At 50.0% G+C, this 21,003-nt stretch overlaps 1 protein-coding gene across 1 annotated transcript; it reads left to right on the top strand.

Annotated features, from left to right (window-relative positions):
* Positions 1–1,209: 1,209 nt before the first annotated feature.
* Positions 1,210–19,219, top strand: LOC131207278 (relaxin receptor 2-like). The gene is made up of 21 exons (XM_058199889.1): positions 1,210–1,285; positions 7,849–8,127; positions 8,238–8,324; positions 8,403–8,514; positions 8,734–8,805; positions 9,588–9,653; positions 10,528–10,599; positions 10,686–10,757; positions 10,849–10,920; positions 10,997–11,137; positions 11,312–11,383; positions 11,488–11,559; positions 11,632–11,703; positions 11,768–11,884; positions 12,430–12,615; positions 12,703–13,176; positions 13,250–13,323; positions 17,385–17,497; positions 17,562–17,638; positions 19,051–19,105; positions 19,178–19,219. Exons 1-21 carry the CDS (start codon positions 1,210–1,212, stop codon positions 19,217–19,219), a joined length of 2,403 nt encoding a protein of 800 aa, XP_058055872.1.
* The last annotated feature ends 1,784 nt before the right edge of the window (positions 19,220–21,003 follow it).

Raw genomic sequence — 21,003 nt, 5'->3', positions numbered from 1 at the left:
TCGCTTCGTCAGCGTGCCATCGCGATTCGAAGCCAAGTGTTTAGATAAGAAGTTCGCGCGGTAGTTTGTAGAACAAGTGCCGTGGACGCGAGTAAACAGTGCGAGGAAGCAATTTCGTCGCTGGCGGACGAGCGGGTGGTCAAATGTTAAAATTGGGAAAGTAAACCCATGGAACGCGCGAACCACGCCGTCGGTTCCAGAGATGGAAAAAATGACTAAGCACGCTCCCAGCAGCTGAACCGTAAACGAAGCGAGGCAATGAACCAGTTCGCCCGTCAAATCGGGCATCTTAATAGTGCCGAAGAAACATCCTATCGACGGAAGTTTTCGCCTAAGACATCGGGGGGAGCCATTTGCCGATAGTATACTTCGACAGAAGCGTTTGTAGTGCCACGTCCACGAGGCTTATCTGTAATGGCGGCGTGTTTTGATTGGAATCGTTCGGTTTATATTTATCGAAATCGAGACCGTAATGGAATGTGAACGCGACGGCCCCCGATGTTTTGATGGAAGTTTGCCAACTGTTTCTGTTTCTGGACTTTGCATTTTCCAAACAAAGTTAGTACTATTTTTGCAATACCATTAACCGGGCGCTGGTTACCCGATGTGGTTTACTTCTAATGAAGACATTAAAGTAAATGATGCCGAAATAAGCTATGTCTCCGAAAGGGAAGTTCGTTTATCCTTGTTTATGTGTTTTCTCGTTTCAGAATGCTTCCGATCAACGTCACTTTCTTTGATTAAATCGCCGAATGTACGCCACCGGTTCTTGGAGTGCGCGTAGCCTTGCGACTGAAACTGTAACCACAAACGTGTAACGTTCTGGTGAAACTGGTGCTGTAAATAATCGTGCAATTAGCTCCACCATCGGCTAAGCCGACGGCAGCAATGACTAACGTCCCGCTGACGGTGCGAAGATCCTTCGAGTGTTTGCAATGGCAGCCGTCGCTATCGTCAAGCAGCGGACACGCGAATGGAGAAAATTAATCCTCACCCGCAAAGTAACCAACGTAATTAAGCCTTTCGAGTGTGTCATTGGATGGGATGTGAACGATTTTCCGCTTCAGTCGGTTCGGAAGAATTGAAACGTAGACCCCGTGTTGACCCCCGAAGAGATCCGGTCTCTCCGTTCGTGTTTTCTTACGGCCCTCCCGTGCCCGGTGTCCTGCCAGTGATTCGCTTTCACTCGCCACAAGCTCCCGCAGAAAGATGAAGAGACCGTCTGCGACGCCGATGGAGTTAATCGTTGGGCTGCTGTTCGTGTCATCGTTCGTTGTACGCCACGGTAAGTCATGTATCTATGCTACTAAAAACGAGTCTACCCAGAATTCCCGGGCTCACTCGACCGGAAGACGAAGAAGAAAAGATACGATAGTTTCTGCGCGATGATTGAAGATAAGCCGGCGTGAAGTTGACGTCAAACGGCTGGCCCAAAAAGGCTGGCGTTCGGCTGTGGCCCGGAATGCGCATTTCCGGTCGCGGGAAATAGTACAAATTGCGCGCAAGCTTTCTGTGAGCGACCACAAACAAGGCAGGCAAAAGAAAAGTCATAAACAAATGCTACTTTATGAGCGCCACGGAAGCGCAAACGCTGGAACTGCGTGGCCCGGTGGCTGACGGTGGTTAAAACAATAGAAAAGTTTTGTTTTGCCAACCGAAAACTGCGGGGCGGAGAACTGCAACCCAAACTCATGTGCAACCTCTACAATGCACGTTGCAGGTTGCGGTCGGTTGGGGTTTCGTGGAGTTGTTTGTAAGGCCGTAAAAGAGGCTAAGAGAACCAGCAAAGCGAATCAAAAGGGAGGCACGGTTAAACAAGGCGCTCCGATGAGATCACAAGGCCAAGTTCGAGGGCGGTGCACGCAATTTGGACGGGCCTGACCGAAAACCCTGAACCCCGCTGGGTTCGCTGGGCCACGTCATCGCGGCGTATTCCATTAAAACAACGACCGATACCTTTGTTTGTTGACAATCAATAATGTCACAAAGAGGCAAAGTAAAAAAAAAAAAAACGAGTGGAAAGAAATATAAGATACCGGCCACGGGCCCGCAAGTAGCCGAGGGACCTTGAATTCCATGTTCAATGCGCCACGCGCAATCATCCGTCGGCCGCCGGGGTGAAGACTCGCCGGTCGATCGGCCCGTCGGCCGGTTGATTAACATGACTATGTTTGCGGGCAGCAAACATAATTTGCGTTCCATCAACCACCGTCAAGCTACTTTTGTCCCGCCCGGCGACGGTCGCGACGAGAGAGCGAGTTTTGAGTCCAGTTTCGCACCGTGGCCGCGGCACGGTGGAAAAAAAGCGTGGCCATGACTTGGCTAAGCATACAGGATAAAACCAACGTCACTCCCGTGCACCATCATTTTGAAGGTCTATTTAGTGTTCCTTTTTTTCTCGTACCCATCCAAAGGAACAACTCAATCATGGCCCAACCAAAAACCCATGTCACATCCAATAAAAGGGAAATCTATCAATCGCAAGTGACGGGACCTCCATTAAACCGGTCAGTTGGAAAAACAATCCCTCGAATGTGGTATTTACGTAGCACTATTAAATTGTCGTTCCCATTCCCATGCCATGCATGAAATTTGTTCAGTTATCTCCCACTTGATGCCCTTTTTCTGCTCAATCTACTCCTAAAGTTATTATTAGCGCACCGTTTACCGACTGATTTACCGGATTGATGCTCCAACCCACAATCGGTTCTCGGTAGCTCCGATCCGACAATTTCCATTAATTTAGCCCGGTCCAGCCCTGTGCCTGGTAATTATTTGTTTAGGATATTGAATAACGATCTGAGAATTTCCCCACTGTCGATCTGTGGAACGCCCTGGAAACGCTGGGACAGTTCTCCGTTAGATTGTGGCGGTCAAAAGAATAGATTAGAAGTCAGCCGGGCGTTTGTTTGCATTCGGCTAAAAGGTTTAAAAATGTTGAAAAAAAGGACTAAGCAAAACAAACAGAATGGCACCTTGGGGGCACCCGTGGAAACGGGTTGGAATTATTAGTTTTCCGCTGTAAACGTCAACAAGCGATAAACAATTCGCTGGCGGGGAACTGGCCTCCGAAGCACCACTGACCCAGCATAACGGTTGGAAGTCGATTCGAGGTTAGCCTTGCATTCCGACGAACCGGATCGAACCGAAATGATGATGAAGGCTGTCCGCACCTGGCATGGGCCGACTGCACCATTTTCCGGGTACGAAAAAACGCAACACTTTGGGGGTAATTTATCATTTGCCCTACGTCTGCACCGAAACTGGCGGCTCGCCGGCATATCGGTTAAGAAAATGAACGTCGAAAGTTTTCCACGCGATGATACCTTAATCGATGTAAATATTTACTGGCATAATCGAACCAACCGATCATGGCTCATCGGGAACCGTACCATGTTGCGACCACCAGCCTGTGGTTGTAATGGGGAATGAAAAATGTGTCCCCAACGAGCGGAAGGCGGATCCTGAACGGGACTCGCTGAAGTTATTACCATTATTATCGGTGACCGGCAGAGAGAAATGGGCCCACAAGCCCCGTCGCCGCGCCGTGAAACGGATGAAAGAAATTGGATGATCTTATCGCAGCAATTTGGCCATTTGTCCCGTCGGGACCGACCAACAGGTTGCACTGAACGGGCATTAACCAACGCGAACCATGAACCTGCGGGTTGTCTACATTGGCCACAGCATTTAATTAACTACCAGACGAGGGCAGCGTAATTTACAGTTCAGTAATTTTAGCGAAACGGGAAAGAAGGAACAAACTAGCCACAGACATTGAATTGCTTACGTTACGTATGTTGGCCAGTTCAGTGGCTGGGCTGCGTGACCATTCAGTTGCCATTTACTACGGAACGATAGCATGAGGATGCAGAGCTAGGTTCCTTTTTTCTGTTTGACGCCTAGTAATCTGAAACACGCGTAGCACTGTGGGTCCTGTGCCACCGCCGGTTCAATTGTTTCAGCCATGACACCGTCCTTGACCACGGTCACTAAAATGCAGATTGTCTCACCGAAGGCATTGCAACCGAAGGACCCCCTCCAACAGTCACGAACGTCACGCAGGCGGTGGTCTGAAAGATGAAGCAGAGTTGGAATCGAATCGCCCACGGAGACGACGTGCCGAGAGGATCGACATTACACAGGCGCGAACGGTCTGGCCCTTTGGCAGATGAAGATCCTAATCCTTCTTCTTAGTCGGGCAACGACATTTATGTCTGTTAGCGCCAATGTTTTCCCGTCGTCGTAGACTGACTTACCCGAAGCCGTCGGCACGTCGGCAAAGCGTGCCGGATCTCAGCCTTTACATTTCAATTACATTCCACATCGCTCCGTTCGGGTATCGCCGGTGCCTCGGGTAGTTTACATATTTATGACTTTTTTGCACCGCTACGTATGCATCGTCCACGGGAAGCGAAGTGCGCCAACATTAGCTCCATCGTTGGCCAGACTGAAGGAAACGGGGTACAAAACGCATCATTGTTAGTTAGTATAAACTTGGGGCGGTTGGCTCATAAATCATTTCAGTACTAGGTGCGAAACCTGGCCCCGATGGTTATGGATTAGCGAAACGAATCGTACAATTATCGGATAGAATGGTGCATGAACCGAGAGGATTACAGCTTTAGAGGCTCCATTTTGGTGAGTCTAAAGGGTGTATGTAACGGTCCTGTAACCAACTGTCCCAACGAGCGTTAAATGATGTGCACTTAATTTCCTACTCCCTGTCCGGTGACTTATGGTCAAACGTTGTGGGTACTTACAGAGTTCATGGCTTTGCCAAAAACCTCCTTGTCCTTCCTTGATTAACTGTTTAATTATCGCACAACATAATGTATCATTTGGAGAACCTTCTTTTTTAATTGCTGAAACTTTTCGTACGGACTCCCCGGACCGCTCACGGAATGAGTTTGTCCGTGTCCGTGCTGCCAAAATTGAATACAAAAAGTGCCGCCACCGCCGATGAGCCGGCGGATGGCGTTTTATGAGAGTAATTACGCTCGACCAAAATACCGGTCGAGGCGGTCCAGCCGGGCTATCAGCGTGTCCTGAGGCCCGAGGGCGGTTGCAATTAAACGACGCATAGGGTCCTTGCGATTGCGTTCGACCATAAATTAGATGATAGTGCGAGTGGACTTGGTGGTTGGGTTTTCGAAACCAAATATCCTTCCAGAGCCAGAGCCAGAGCCAGAGCGGGAAGTTTCAGGCTGATTCCAGGCTGTGTGTTTACGGAAACCTCTCTTAACCCGGTCTGATACGCCAAGAATAAGTTTTGCTGTCTCTGACAGGATGTCTAGAATCGTGCATTGAGTTTTGTGACAAAAAATGCCGCTTCCGTCTGTTGTGCTTTACTCGTTCGAAAGTTTTGTCGCTGACGAGGCAACCCCGGATGAGCCTCATCCACAAGCCGGATATTCTGATATATTGGCTCCACATTAAGTTGTTCCCCTATTTGAGTCGTCTCTTTGAGCTGTGGCACAGGAAAAACGTAATTCTTCTTCTTTTGATTTTGCCACACGGAACACCAGTGGCCGGTGTCTGACCGAGGCTTCACTTTTGTCGAGTTTCATGCCAGCTTCTGTAGGCCTGTTACAGCTGGCTGGCCACTGGAACGTAACCGATACCGAAGGCTACGGTTTTCAAACTTTAAACCGCAAATGGATGAGCTACAGATAAGGCGTTGGCAATTGGCTGATAAACGTCCAAGGGTCCAGGCCTCTGCTCTGTTCGCCGGTAGTAAAATGGTGGTGGCCATAGCGCGGTCGAAGCGACCCTGGAACGAAGCAAGACCGTGAAGGAATAGTGCACCGAATAGTGACCGCTGCCCGGCCAGCTGGTCGTCGGTACGATGATACGATCGAGGACGGTGCTCGACAAGCCTCGACCTGGTCAGGGTTCAGGAAATGTTACGAGCCAGAGGACATCATTCGCCGGAATGATTAAGTGCAGCAAAGTGGAGGAAATGTGAAGTGTCCTTGCACTAAAATCATGCCCTTCACCGTAGGGAATAGGCAGGTTTGCATAAAACCTCATAATATTCATCTCATGTTCTCTCTGTTCCCGGGGGCGGTTATGCCCAACGGAGTCGTGCAATGGCCGTTAAACTACTCGGCGCGGCTGTCGGCCAACAGCTGGAAAATGGGATGTTAAAGTTCGCCCTGCCAACCGGAAGCGTAACGAGAAATTATTGACCCATTTCCGGTGGCTGCCAAGGGCTTGTTGCGTTCGTTTTCAAACGGATTACAGGATAAACGTAAAGTGCCACTCTGAGGTTTCGGTCTCAACCATCATTAGATTGGACGACGCTTGATGGACGATCACTTACCGTATCATCCAGGCCGGTAAGAAGAAACCAAGGAACTTGATGGGGTTTGGTTAAACGCTTCGGTAAATGGGTCACTAGAACGAACGCGTTTCGAGAACCTAATTCACTGAAGTTAATTAAAGTATTTAGCCTAGCCGCTCATTTGCACGAGTGTTCGTCTTTTCACACGCGAACGAATCATTAGAGATGTCGACTTTCGTCTTGACGCAACATTGCGTTTGTGTTCCGCTCGGCTAGTCCAGTAAGTTAATTAAATGTTAGGACACGCGTCATGGATAATGGAATAAAAAAGAATAGAATTTGGCAAAATTAGACTCAATCTCGAGCAGATTTATACGATTACTTACTTGTAATTGTCCCCACACACGGATGATGACGACGAATCACAACAGAGCAACAGAGCAACAGAGCTAGACATAAACAGCGCCACAAGGAGATACTTCTTCTCCCTAATCCGGCTGCGTTTCGGGTGCTAATCCTGCTTGACTTCCCTTTTGAAATGTTGTGGTTTTCGGTCGGATAATTTAGAGAAAAGCGGTGCCATTCGCACAGCGGACACAAAACACTTACGTGAGATTCCAAAAAGGATAAATAAATTAACATTGACGTCTGCAATAAATGATTTTGACAGATGGCATCATCAACCGCTAATCAGCTGAGGTTTGATTCAAGAAATTGATTGGCATATCATTTTTGAATCTTTGGACTACTTCGACCGATGGCTAATGAACTTTGTTTGCCTAATGCCTTTAGTGGGTTTATTGTTTAGCAGTGAAGTTGAGTTATGCGGGACATTGAAAAGAAAACCCAATATTCGAAGGGTCACACACTTTGGGTCATACCATTGTTGAAATGAAATCAGTGAATCACCAAAATATGTTTCCTATCACACCGACCGGGCGAGAACGTTTTTCTGGCCACTTCCGCCGGCATGGACGCCATCGGAACGAAGGAAAAAGTGTTTGTTTTTTGGCGTAAAAATAAACGATGATTTCGAGCGAACAAAATAGTGCGGTTTTTGGTGGAATATCATTCTGCCAATCTACTTTTTGCCCTGACTGGCGGGAGGGTGACTATTGCTTCGATATCGTTTGTAAATAGATTTGGGTTTTTCAAAACAAAGCCGTTTGCCGGTGCAGCATCGGGGAGCTGCAAATAAATAATAGCACTGGAAAGTGGTAGCTGGAACAGTAACGAGATAATGAAGCGGAAATAGCCACCACAATGCATTGGGGTACCGGCAAAGACTTCATTACTGGCCACGATTTCGCGTTCAGAAGTCGTATAAACCAAATCGAAATGACAGTGGAAAATGGCATTGCCGGCTGGATTGCGGTTATGTGTTCCTTCGAAGCCGTTGTTGCCGGGAGAGTTGCCTTCACCCAGCACCACCCATCGCGCGTGTCGCCAGCAGCCAATGCTGGCTTTCATACAAATGTAAATACATAAATAAACACTCACCCAAAAGGTGCTCCCGTGCCATTGCTGATTCAATTTCTTGCGATCATCTTTCTTCTCTTCAGCACGCGGACTGGAGCACCGCGATCTGGTTCTACCGGAGGCGGAGTACGGAGGAAGTTTGGAGCAACCTGTCACGACGCAACGTAAGGCAGCCAACGTGGATGCAGCTGCCGTTTCACCACCGCAGCCACCGCCGCCACCGTCATCGAACGCCGATGTCGGGTTCTTTCGCTGCGAGGACGGATACTTCCGGTGCAACAGCACGCTGCAGTGTATCGAGCAGAGCAAAAACTGCAACGGCCTTCCGGACTGTGACGATGGATCCGACGAGCTCGAATGTGGTGAGTGGTTTTCGTCTGCTGTTTTGTAAAAAATATAAGAAAAACGAAATTTGATTTCCGAAAAAATAAAATGAGCACTGATTCATGTCCTGTTTACGGTGGCTGGCTAGAGGACGACGTGGGTAGGAATTATTATGACCATTATTTCCGCAAACGGCCGGCCGCCATCAACGATCAGCTGCCCTACACGGACTGCGGTAAGCACGGAAGGGAGCTCTCCCAGTTCCACGGATGGCACGGATCACTTACTTTTCACACCGATTTCACCCCGACAGCCTGGAACGATGCCAACAATACTTGCAAATGTCGCGGAACGGATGTGCTGTGTGATAACAAGGGCCTTACGGCGCTGCCACCGTCCCTAGCGCCAGACAATGTCACTCTGCTGTAAGTAAACCCTGCTCTGCTCAGCCGCCCGCCATCGGCTAATCAACTTTTCGGCACCTCAAAAAGTATCAAATCGAGGCCCAGCCTATGAAAGATAAGCGGAGCCAGATGAGGGCTGTGGCTGATGGGCTTTGCTCAGGTGCAAATGGCAGGGCGTTCAGTCGGAAAAGTTCCCCACAAAACCTTTCGTTTCACTTTTCGTTCGATCTTTCGTTTCAGCGACCTGACGGGAAATCTGTTCTCCGAGCTAAACATGAACGTGTTCCAGCGCTTCCTGAAGCTCAGCACGCTGTAAGTGAATTCGTGTTGTGGATGCGGCCCCCTGCGACGGCCTACTGTGTGCCCGGGAAACTTTTGCTCTATTATGCTCTACTTTTTTCGATTGAATCGAAACCGGTCTACCACCGCTTACTGTGATTGCTATACGTCAACGTGTCCCGCCGACATCCCGCGAAATATTGTTCGCTTCGCTCGACGGCTCCATTGTTGTGGATCGACGTTACTGACAGAGGCGTAGCAAAGGGAAGGAACATTCGGAATAGAATTTCATCCTTCAATCCTCGGAAGCCTGGCTGGATGCACTCATCCCGTCAATCTAAAATCAATTTCATCCATCCCCGGATTCGGATCCTTCGGAGAATGCAACCGTTCGCGACCGACCGATCCAGTCGGGTTGGCCCGCCGGCAATTATGTTAAAAATTACATCACGTACAATTACTGTCTGTTTGCGCACGGCGAGCCCCTCGGGCAGCGGCGTGACCACACCCGATTAACGACACGTTCGGCAGGCCAGAGAAGCAGACAGAAAACCGGCACAGAAATGTGTTTTGCTGCTGTCTGTCGGTCGGTCGTCGGTCGACACCGAGCAGATCTTAATTAAAGTCCCGACGGCGGTGAGACGCAGAGCATCAGAGCTTCCCATTCGTTCCGGCTCACTTGATTTCGTTCGACGGTCGTTGAATTATTCTTCAGTTGTTTCCATTGTTGGGCTCTTTTCATCTCTCTTTCTCTCTCGCTCTTTCTATCTATGTTTCGATGACGCATTTCCGCGGGCCGTTGGCGGATGGATTAGAGTCCTGAGGCACTGTTCAATCGAGCGGATAGAACCGGCCAGACAAACTAACAGCATTGACGCCCTGTAAGTATGGATCGCTCGCTCGTTGTTCGGACTTACCCCCCAAAGCTTACTCAAGTGCCCGGCGATGGCAGAGAGTAAGACACCGTGAACTGACTAGTGGACTGGCAGATAATTGAAATTTGGCAACCATATTGTTTTCCATTGTGTTGCTTTGGGATTTGCTTCACGGTTCCAACCATATGCGTTAAAAATTCAAACACTTCCGGCTAAACAATTACTGATAGTAAAGAGCCACAAAAGTAAACAAAATGCCTGGAGGAAGTTTCCAGCATTATTTTTTGCCTCAATCAATGGCCCTAGCGTTCGGTAGCGATCCCGGGATATCGGGTTGATTAGCCTGAACTATCTGGACTAACAGGCCGCCGGTCCAACGTAACGTTTGTTTTCCGGTAGCGTGGCAAACGGAATGGTATCGAACAGCACAATAAAAACCATTGCGCATAGGCAATAGACGGTGGCTCATAAATTGTGCTACTTTATGACCCAACGGCGAGCGCCCTGGAGCGAAGGTGGGATTTTGGCAATATTTCTTCCTGCGGTGACTTTCACTAGCAGCAACAGCACGCTAACGCTTCTCCGGATCGTACTCGATCCGGCGGGTGCGTCAGGTTGTGTCCGGCACGGTTCCGGTTCTGTTGTTTCCTACTCGCGGGCTATGAGAAATTTAGATCGTTCCGAGGAGAAGTTATTGCAGCATTGCGTTTCACTCGCCGAACCACGTTGCATTTGGCCGGTTCGGTACAAAGCATAAAACTCATGCCGGCCACTAAAAGCCCCATTTATCTGTGGCCAGTTTTATTTCCACACTCCCACTGGTGCGACTTTGGAGTTCGAGCGTTAATGGCATGGTAACGATTTGTCTCGTCTTTTACAGCCATCTTGACCAGAACGGGCTGACGACACTGCCGGAAGTGTTCTTCCCGTCCGGCACGGTGCTGCGGATACTGTAAGTCGACCGGTCGGCAATGAATAATCCAGAAGGGGGGACCCACGCGCTAATATGATCGATCGTTTTCCCTCTCCTGTGTACAGTGTTCTCAGCGGCAACCGGATCAACCGATTGAGTGCGCGCAACTTTTTGAACCTGGACTTTCTGGAGGAACTGTAAGATGCTGGATGCGATTCCGCTTTCCGTTGCAACCTTTATTTGCGCTAAATGGCGCTCCTCTATTCTATGGCTGATTTATTTTCGCAGAGATTTAAAAGACAACCTGATCGATTCGCTGACCGAGGAGGTGCTGGTGCCGCTGACGAACCTGAGGATCCTGTAGGTTTAGCGAGCTTAACAGCCGGCCTTCCTTGAGGGCTCCGCTTACGGCCTTGCTCTTGCTTGCTCGTTGCAGGTATCTGAACAACAATCGGCTCCGTAAGCTGGACCAGGGCATGATACCGCAGCTGGTGACGCTGCAGACGCTGTCGCTGGCGAAGAATCAAATTGACGCCGTCGAAGTGAGCGCCTTAAACCTGCCGTCGCTCGAGCACCTGTGAGTATCGGTTTAAGCCCCCCGTGTGGCTGCTCCCGAAAACCGCACCCCGGTCCAGAGTCGACTAAATTAATTGTGTCGGTTCCGTTTAACTCCGCACTGCGTGACGTCCTCGTCATCGTCGATACTCCTGATAATCCTGACGGCTCCCTTTCCCCTCTCTCTCTGCCGCAGCTACCTATCGGAGAATCAACTTGCCGTGATCCGAAACGACACGTTCGGCAACCTAACGAATTTAGTAGGATTGTAGGTAATCTCCGAGGGAGGCTTTCACTTCCTTTCCATGCTCAAAAAATGTTTTCTCTTGTGTTTTCGCTGTGTGTGTGTGTCTCTTTTCATGTGTTGGACAGATTTTTAAATAGCAATAAAATTACACATTTCGAGCTGGATGCTTTCTGCGGCGTTAGCAAGCTGGCAACACTGTGAGTATCGGTTTCGCCGGTCGGCTCGGCAGGAACAATCGGTGGGCCCATTTTTCGCTTCTCACCCCACAGCAACCTACAAGGAAACAAATTCGACCGTATCGATCGGCGGGTGCTGGATAATCTTACGAACCTGCACTACATGTACGTAACCAGGGGGGAAACAGCCCAGGAACCGGTGGATTCACCTTTCATTCGATTTTCGCAGACATTTCACCGAATTCCATCACTGCAAGACGGCCCTGCACGTGCGTGTCTGTGAGCCGAAGGGGGACGGCATCAGCAGCAACCGGCATCTGCTCGACAATCCGGTCCTGCGAGCGAGGTTCGATACCAAAGCCACTGCCATAATCACCTAAGTATATAGTGTGTTTGCCCCCGCACAAGGCTTCTGCCCGAGTGGGTTCCGATTCATTTGGCAACGATTTCGATTACGTGCGTGCGGAAAATTTTACGCCATTTCCAAGGAGGCCTAGTGACGGCCCAAAACTAGTCATTGCCCAAAAGTGGGTTCCGGTTAGGAAAAGAGTGCTCTGCCTCTGGGGTCTACCAACCTAAGCGGGGCGTCTCCATGGTGGCTCCGTGCCAGGAGTGGTTTAATTAAAATTTTAATTATCTACCACCCTGTGGAGACACTTCGTCATCGCAACGCTCAAACGCTCGCCGTCTTCTTTCGGGTGGCACCGCTTCCTGCACTCCGGAAGATGCTGAGCCGGTTGAAGTTCTAGGCCTCTAGGCTCCGACGCCGCTCGTGCCCCTTTTTCCATGCCATCCGTTCACGAGCGCCTCACTTTAATTTATGTCGAATTATTGTAGCCTTTAATAAGGAATCACATTTGTGTCATCCTCGCACCCGCGCGCAAACGCCAGCGTCTGGATCATGGCGGCCGTCGGCATCATCGGCAACATGCTGGTCCTGTTCGGGCGCTATGTGGTTGGGTCGCGGAGCAGCCAAGCGCACGCGGAACACTCGCTCTACCTGCGCCATCTAGCGGCCAGCGATCTGCTGATGGGAGTGTACCTGGCGATCATAGCAACCGCTGACATCATCTTCAGGTAGCGCTGGAAGAGAGAGAGAGTCCTGATTAGTTGTTCGTGTTCTCGAAAGTACGAAATTTTATATTCTCCATTTTCTTTCGGCAGAGGCGAATACCTGACGCACGAGGAGGAGTGGCGCAATGGGACCATCTGCGCCGTCAGCGGGTTCCTGAACACCCTGAGCTGCCAGTCGTCGACGCTGCTGCTGACGCTGGTTACCTGGGATCGGCTGGTGTCCGTCACGAGGCCACTCTACCAGCGGCCGAGCAGCAAAACGCGTGTCATCCTGCGGCTGGTGCTCCTGTGGGGCGTAGCGACCGGGGCCGCGGTCGCACCCCTGTCCGCCACCGAGTACTTCGGGGCTCACTTTTACGGCAGCAACGGCGTGTGCCTGTCGATCCACATCCACGATCCGTACGCCATGGGCTGGGAGTACTCGGCCGGACTGTTCATCCTGGTCAACACGTTCTCGCTGCTGTTCATCGGCATCTCCTACCTGCGGATGCTGCAGGCGATCCGTGTGTCGCGGAACGAAACACGCAACACGCTCAACTGCCGGGAGAAGGTCGTCGCCAGGAGGTAAGAGCGTCGGATCTGCAGTTCAGCCTGCCGGAATATCTAACGACGGGTCCGTTCATCGTAACCCCCACAGATTCGCCATCATCGTTGCGACCGATTGCGTTTGCTGGATGCCGGTGATTGTAGTGAAGCTGGTAGCCCTGGCAGGTAAGTGGCAGAAGCAGCCAAATTCCGGACTCATTTGTTCCGGTCGGCAAGACCAGTAAGCGCTCCGTTGTTTGACCGTCGATTGTGGGGCGTGAGTTGTGCATGAATTAATGCTGATTACCTATTCACGGAACTCATCACTGGGCCAATGCTTGGCTGCTTTGCGAGCCAGATTTGTTATCAACATTCAATGCAAAGTTGGGTCGTGGTCGTGCTCGGCGGTATGCGATGCATCCCCCGATGGACCAATCGATAATAGGATTATTTTGGCCAGCTCGATGTTCCCGTGTTTCCGCCCCGGAAATCTGATTTTGTGGGCTCGATTTCTGTAACAAAGCTTGTCGGAAAACAAAGTCCCGTGGAGTTTGGTGGCCTGTTTGAAGGATGGCTCACACCCGGATGGGCGTTCGATCGAAGTGGTATCGAACAACTTTTTAAGCTTCTTATTGGGTGGAAGTAGCTCCGTCGGCATCTGTCCATTTGCCATGCCTATTAAACACGGTAGCGTTTCTCGAAAATCAAAAACTGTCCACTATGTGTGATGGATGTTGTATTACCTTCTATATCCCGTGGGGAAGTTTGCTCAAAGTATGTCCCCGAAAGAAATTCGAAATTTTTATCCCACATTGAAGATACGGGGCGCGACACGGGGTCGAGCCTAATACTTAAAGTAATTGATTAAATTCTCTTCAACAGGCTTCCGGTTCTTCGAATGCTGTGGGCGCGAAACGAAAGCTTCGGCCAAAAGCCAATTAGCGCAGCTCAGCCGCGTATCAGCTGCCAAAGCCGGCGCGTGTGGGTAAATTACTCCGCAGATCCGGAACTGTCGCCCCACCAACCTGTCGGCTCGAATTTCGGCAATGGAAAACTCATTTTTATCCTTCTCGCCACGTGCTCCGAGGGGGGAAAAAGCGGGAAAACTGGTGTCCAACAGAATTGGAAAGGAACGAAAAATAAGTTTGTATCCAAAAAAGCAAGTGGCCCAGAATGCGCGATTCGGCAAAAATGGGCATCTTTCGCTTAAGCCGCTTCCGGTGGCTCCGTTTGAAACACATCCACCATCACACCGGAGCGTAGACAGATTTAATTCATTTTGTCGTCTGATGCGGTGGATTGGGATTTCGCGGACATAGTTCCTCGGGTTTCTGCTGTTGCTTCTTGTCCGCGCTTCTTGCAATTTTCGCGCCTGGCGAACAATTTAATCTAGCTAGCGAAAGTTGACTCCTAGAAGCGCGACGCCCCGAAGGGCCAGCATGTCCAATCCAATCGGAAGGGCCAGCAAGTCCGTTACCGGCGTTTGGTGGTGAAAATTGGACACAATTTTTACCAATTTTTGTGTCGCTTCGTTGCGTGAATTTTTGTATCGCAGTTTGTGGCGCGGTGAAGTTTAATTACTTTCGCAAGGAAAACATTGGCCATCCGGCTTCGATGGCGGAACCTATGTTTTGCTTGCAGTGCCTTTGAGATGTCACTAGGTTTTTGTTAGTAAACTTATTTAATTCATTTAAGTGGGGGGTTTTGGTTTTAACCAAACGCGTTGTCTGTCACCGTTCCGCGTTTGTCAGCCAAAATATCCTTAAAAACCTTTTATATAATGAGAACCACTTAATATGAATGCACCGAAAGTAACGGAAATTGTTAAGATCCTCTCAATGCGTTGTTGTATAATTGATTCTTGCCAATGCAGGACCACAGCTTCCGGCCGAATACCGTTGCCCAAAAAACTGATCGATACAATCGGTTCCCTGCCGGATCGATGCAGAGCACGAAACGGGGTGTTTCATCGGGCGGAAGACACCTTTTAAGGGATGCTGACGAAGTGACATTTAATTGGTTCCGTTGCAATTGAGCCGGAAATTCGCCGAACCACGACCGGGCAAACGTAACGCCATCGCGTAACACGAAGGCGGACTGTTAGCGGAAAACCAATTCAATCGCACAACAACGAGCGATGGTTGTGGTTACAGGCGGTGCAACTCCTGGAGCCCCCGCTGGCATCAGGCACCCAATTGTGCAAGCAGATTGCATTTAAATGGGCCGCGGATGTGGTTTTACTTGGAATTGCTCTAATGAATATTACAGCGATCGAGTGATTTGAAGTGGTTCTGGTAATTTCCGATCCTTCACGCTCCTCTCTTGGAACTAAATGACCGAAAACTAACTCAGAACGACACAAAGTACAGTCCAAATTGTTCAGGGAAAAGGCAGAGTGCCTGAGGACTTTTGGAACTCTGAGTAGATCCTGCAAACATTAGCAAGTTGGCGCGGTTCCTCATTATTGACTGATGGGTTCGAATCATGCTAGTTCTTCGCTGTTTCCGGTTGGCACAAAACCATAAAACCATCGAGCATCATGCTGCAGCACCAGTCTTAGTTCCCGACCTCAGTCCTGATTTGAGGGGAACGAATAGTTTTCTCCCTCTGTAAACGGCATTTTACACCATCACATTTAAGTGGAAAGTCCCATTCAGTTTGAAGACCGATTGATCAAATTTGGGAAATTACTATGAAAGTGGCATAAATTTGGTCTTCCAATGGTCTCGGAGCACTTTGTCATGCTTACCGGAAAATCGGCTCCGTCGGCGGTGCGCGGCTCATATTTCTTCTCGCTCGAAACACTGGGCCGAGCAATCTGTATTATTATCAACCCGAAATATTCTCCCCTCTGCTCCGAAGACTCCTGGTCCACCGATCCACCGGGTTCGCCTTATTCGGTTGCAGCGATGCTGAACATGAACCCTAACCGTGCCGGACCTCGGTCGCTCGAACGCGCGGGGACGAACTGAACCATAAATAAAATGGCATTACTCCCATTAACGTGTAGCTGTGGCGGTCGCGTCGAGAGACGCGACTTTGCAGGCTCCCTATTGCCTATTTTTACACGACAGTTTGCTTGGCTATCCTACCGATGGAGGCGCCTGGTCGGCCATTGATCGCGTTACACCGCTGCGGCCGCTGAAACAGGAAGCAAGCAGGAGCAAGTCGACCGGAACTAGTTGTAGTTTCGCGGCGGTGTCGATGGCGTGTAGTTGACTGTTTTGACGTCACACGAGTTCGGGTTGCTTCCGAAGGGGTGGCCGCCGCCTAACGCTGGCCCCGTTTTTGGCATCTCGTTTCGCGCAAAACATGATATGTCACGTTTTTCGGTGACATATTTTGGCGGCTGGCCAAAGTGGACGCTATCCGGAGGGTCCACCGTTTTTACGAGCAGTCCGCTTTCGCTCCTTTTCGATTTTCCCATTCCGTTCGCTTCGTTCGACATCCGCTCGCGGGCTGCATTCGCTTTCGTTTTCGAGGGACGGGCAACAAACACCGGGCTTTATGGGTTCCCGAATATGATTTTGTTGTTCCACCCGGAGGCCGGAATATTTAATGTGCACCCGGGAAGTAATAATGAATATTGTCGCCAATAGTCTGCGTAATTTGGTGCTGAGCTTTTAGATAAACAAACACGGATCCTCGGTCTGCTCTGCTTCGTGGCCCGGTCTGGTCTCGCGTATTGACGCCTCTCGCTTTAAATGGTGCGCGGACAGTGAAAAAATGGCGGAATGATTAATGGAGCAAACATCAGTCCCAGAAGTGGCCAGCCAGGAACCACAACCTTCATCACGTTTAGATGATACACTTCGCGGGAAGATGCAACCCGGTACGCCTTTCTCTCGTGCCACATAATGAACGCGCGGCCGCCGGAGCATCGAATTTGTACCGAATTTATGTTCGCGAGAAGGATTATTTTTTGATTAATAATATGTCACCCGACGGGACGACGGGACGCCTCGCCCTCGCCGGTGCCATACATCAATAGGTTTGAGTGACGTTTGGTGCTTCCCTTGACGCAGCATGACGCCGACGTATTGTGACGGCAGAAGGGGGTATAAGTTTTCCGCTTCGGGGCGCATGACGCCACCCGGGGACAGTCATTTATCAACCCACGATGGGAAACGATGAGAAAATTATCCAATGAAAGCGGGGCAAGCGATCTTCAATTTACATTTTCAATCGATTTTTACAGACAAATCAATCTTAATCCCCTGTTTTGTGTCCTCTTTTTCGTCGCACAGGTTACGAAATTTCGCCATCACTGTACGCGTGGCTGGCGGTGCTGGTGCTTCCGGTCAATTCCGCCCTCAATCCGGTGCTCTATACACTGACGACGGCCCAATTCAAGCAACAGGTGAGTCGAGCGGTAAAAGTACAAGTCGAGCAGATCAAAAAGTAACGCGGAAAATTGTTCCCAGCTCGCGCGCTTCTGCTACACGCTACCGTGTGGCGCTCATCCCGAGCAAAACGGTTACGATTCGGCGATCGATTCCAGGTGAGTGTCTCGGCTAGTGTCGATGAACGGTGTTTGGTGGGTGTCTTCGCTCTCGCAACGATTTTTGCATTTTTTTTGTTTAAATTGATTTCATTTCCCAAAGTCCGTAGATTCTTCCTAAAACCAAATATGAAATAAACCCGCGTATCCTACATAAATTCCCCACAGTGCCGATGAGCGCGAATCCTGGCAATCCTGCAGTGGCAAACGAACGATAGTCTCCTAGTTTTGGCCACAGAACGAGAACTTTCTTCCGAATAAATTCCGCTCAATCCCGGGTGATACCGAAAAGGTGATCCTACCCACGTATTGCGGCCAGAAGCATGAAAGGATCTCATTGTTAAACGAAAGGAAAATTATTACCACACCTCTCCGTGGCAACACTCTCTCTCTATCACTGTCTCTCTCTCTCTCTCTCTCCATCCCGAAATCCCGTCCGGTGGCTAATGATGTTTTAATGACTGGTCGAACTCCAACCGGTAAGGTAAAAAAAAACCGGGGCGAAGACAGGGCCGATTTATATTCCCTCCACCACCCGACTGGCCGTGCCATCCGGGGATCGAATGATTTTCCTTGAGTATGCGTGATAGACGTGGCTGCGTGGCATTAAATGATTTAGTGAGCGCGATCAATTTGTACACGATTTCCGCAGAATGGCGGTGGTCTGCGGTGAATGGAAAATCCACGAAATGAGATCATTACTGCCACACAGAAATGAATTCGGGGAACTGTACCTGTGTACCTTTGGGGGATTTTTTTCCCAGCCGTCCAACAATGCATATTGGATGATGCTGCGTTCGGGGGTTTTAAGTATTCGGCCGTACGGAGAATGCAGACACGCCCGACGGACACAGTTAATCCTTTTTAACGTCCTGCTCCTACGCCCCTTGATTTTCTGGTCTGCTCCCCGTCTGCCGCTTCCGGCAATGGACGGACGGATGGAAATGGATAGCAGCGAGCCCTTCAAAGGATTTCATCGGGCCTGTTTCTTCTATCTTCATGAAAACATGAAAACGGAACACTAAATCTCATTAATTACCCAAACTTCATTATGAGCGGTTCGTCAGAGAGTTTTCCTTCCCCAAAAAAGTTTAACCTTAATTCCCGCCCCAAACAACAAGCAACGAAAAAGATCGTAAATTGAGTTGATGGTAGTGAAATTCGAATAGAAAAAACATTCTTTCAACAAAATTAAGCCCAAAGGCCCCTCGAAAAGGTGAAGTTCGACTGTTTCAAGGTACGGCCCATGAAAGGTGGCACTTTTCGCGGAAAACATCAATCAGGCACCCGTCGCTAGTCGATCGATTCCGTGCGACCCGACGAGGCACCCGGATAGATGGCATCTAAGGCGAAAGCTTCATTTTCCTGTCACGCTCCGGGTTGACCCTTTCGTTCACTTTTCCTCTCGACAGAAACAGCATGGCACAGTTCACACACAACGGCAGCAAGCGGATGATGCAGCGAAGGGTAGTGAAATCCCCCCAAAAGTATGTCCTTTGGCCAGCACCTTAACGCTCCCCATCCATTCACTCTCCGTAGGAACGCTTATCGTCCAACACCAAGGTGTACGAGTTCAAATAGCAGATGTACAACGGTGGGACGGTGGCCGGTGATGGCGGAAGCCGGCGCGGGCGACACCGACCGTCGTCCGACGGTGCGGAAGTGTCGTCCACGGATCACCGGCACCACCGGCATTGCTTCCTTCCGCACAGCAACAATTACCACCAGAAACAGTCGCACGGCGCCGGTGGACTGCGGTTACCGTCGCTCCCGTCGTCCCCGACGACGATCATCACCAGCATCGAGCAGGAACGCGAAGAGCGGGACATCCGAGCGCTCGAAATGACGGCCCTCGTCGTGCTCGATCCGTGCCCCGGTCAGAGCCATCCTGGTGGCGGTTCCCGATTCCTTCCATTCGTCGGCGGTGGCCCTTCCGGCGGCGGGTCGGTTACCGCGACGATCGGTGGCCGGAAACGATCGACCCCGACCGTGCAGGTCCTGATGCTGATGGAGCGCTGCTCGAACTCGAGCACCGAAACATTCGATTTTTAAAACTTTATCAACCGGGAAAACGCTGCCCGATAGCCCGATACGGCACTACCGGTGGAGATTTTGATAGACTGTGATAAGACTAAAAACAAAACAAAACAAAGGTTCCCAACGAACATGAAGCGTCCCCTTCGCAGACTGGGGAAGACAACGAATTTGCTGTGGCGCGAGGGAATAGTTGTGGCCTAAAACCATACATCGCTTCATATAGCTGTCGTTAACTGCGTTTAACTATATTTTTAGTGTTAGTTTTAGGGTTTACGAACAGATAGCAAGAGACAGGCGACGACTGGGAAGGTCCGCGGTTCGTGTTGGAAATAGTTTTAAAGGTTTATCGCCGGGGACGGTGCAGTGAAATGAGTATTTTGTAATGTATTTGAATGTTGTACAACGCACGGGGTAAAGATATTTCGATTCTATTCGCTCGCATTTGGGGTGTCGTTGCGGTCGTTTCCTTTTTTTCGCAGGACGCTGGGTCCGAAATCAACTGCACTCTTTGTTCTCACGTTTTCTATTGGTCACACAAAAAAAACGGGACTCCTCTTTCGATTGTTTGTAATTTATTCTCGCGCTCGACTTCTGCGCGATCCACCGATTCGATCGATCACACACTGCGCTACAACAGCATCCACGGCGCCACGGGGGCGCCCATTCGCTTCTCGGTCCTAGTCCCTAACCTGTTTTGTTACCTGTTCTGTGCCAAGTACATAAAGTTCTGCTCTGCAATGCATTCAAATTGTTCTAGTCGATATGCTTTAGGCTTATCATCGATCGGTCGATCGATCGGGCCGCTGTTGGCCGCTTCGTTAAGGGCGCGCGCCCTCAACGACGCAACGGCAGCTAACACGGTTCCGACGCGGATTCAATGGTCAACCCCGCCGTGTGGGGTGTGTTGTGTTTATAAAGTTTTCATTACATTTTATGTCCGCAGTGCGTTTCGCATTTTATAAGCTCGCCGATGGGTTTCGAGTGGATTCGAGAGTTTCTCGCTCTCTCTTCGGTGCATCCTTGGGAGATTGTTCACTTTCGCTTAGCAACAACTAGTAGGAAATCTTTTAAGTAGTTTGCAACATAAATGGATCCACTTGTCTCACGCCCGATACTCTGTGATGTGTTAATCGCACTGTTGGCGCGATCAGTTGAATTGATCAGTTGACGTCCAATGTCCCGGCGGACCCGGAAGGAGGCGCGCTTCATGAGAATTTCCCAAAGCTTTTCGATCGCATCACGCACAAATAAATAACAAAACACTACACCTCCGATACGATCGTTACACACTCATGACTCACGTGCGGATCGGGCGGGGTGTGAAAAGC

Source organism: Anopheles bellator, chromosome 2 (genome assembly GCF_943735745.2).
Source record: "Anopheles bellator chromosome 2, idAnoBellAS_SP24_06.2, whole genome shotgun sequence".
Taxonomy (NCBI): domain Eukaryota; kingdom Metazoa; phylum Arthropoda; class Insecta; order Diptera; family Culicidae; genus Anopheles; species Anopheles bellator.
Note: the sequence above shows the minus strand (reverse complement) of the source record. Positions and strands in the feature narration are given on the sequence as shown.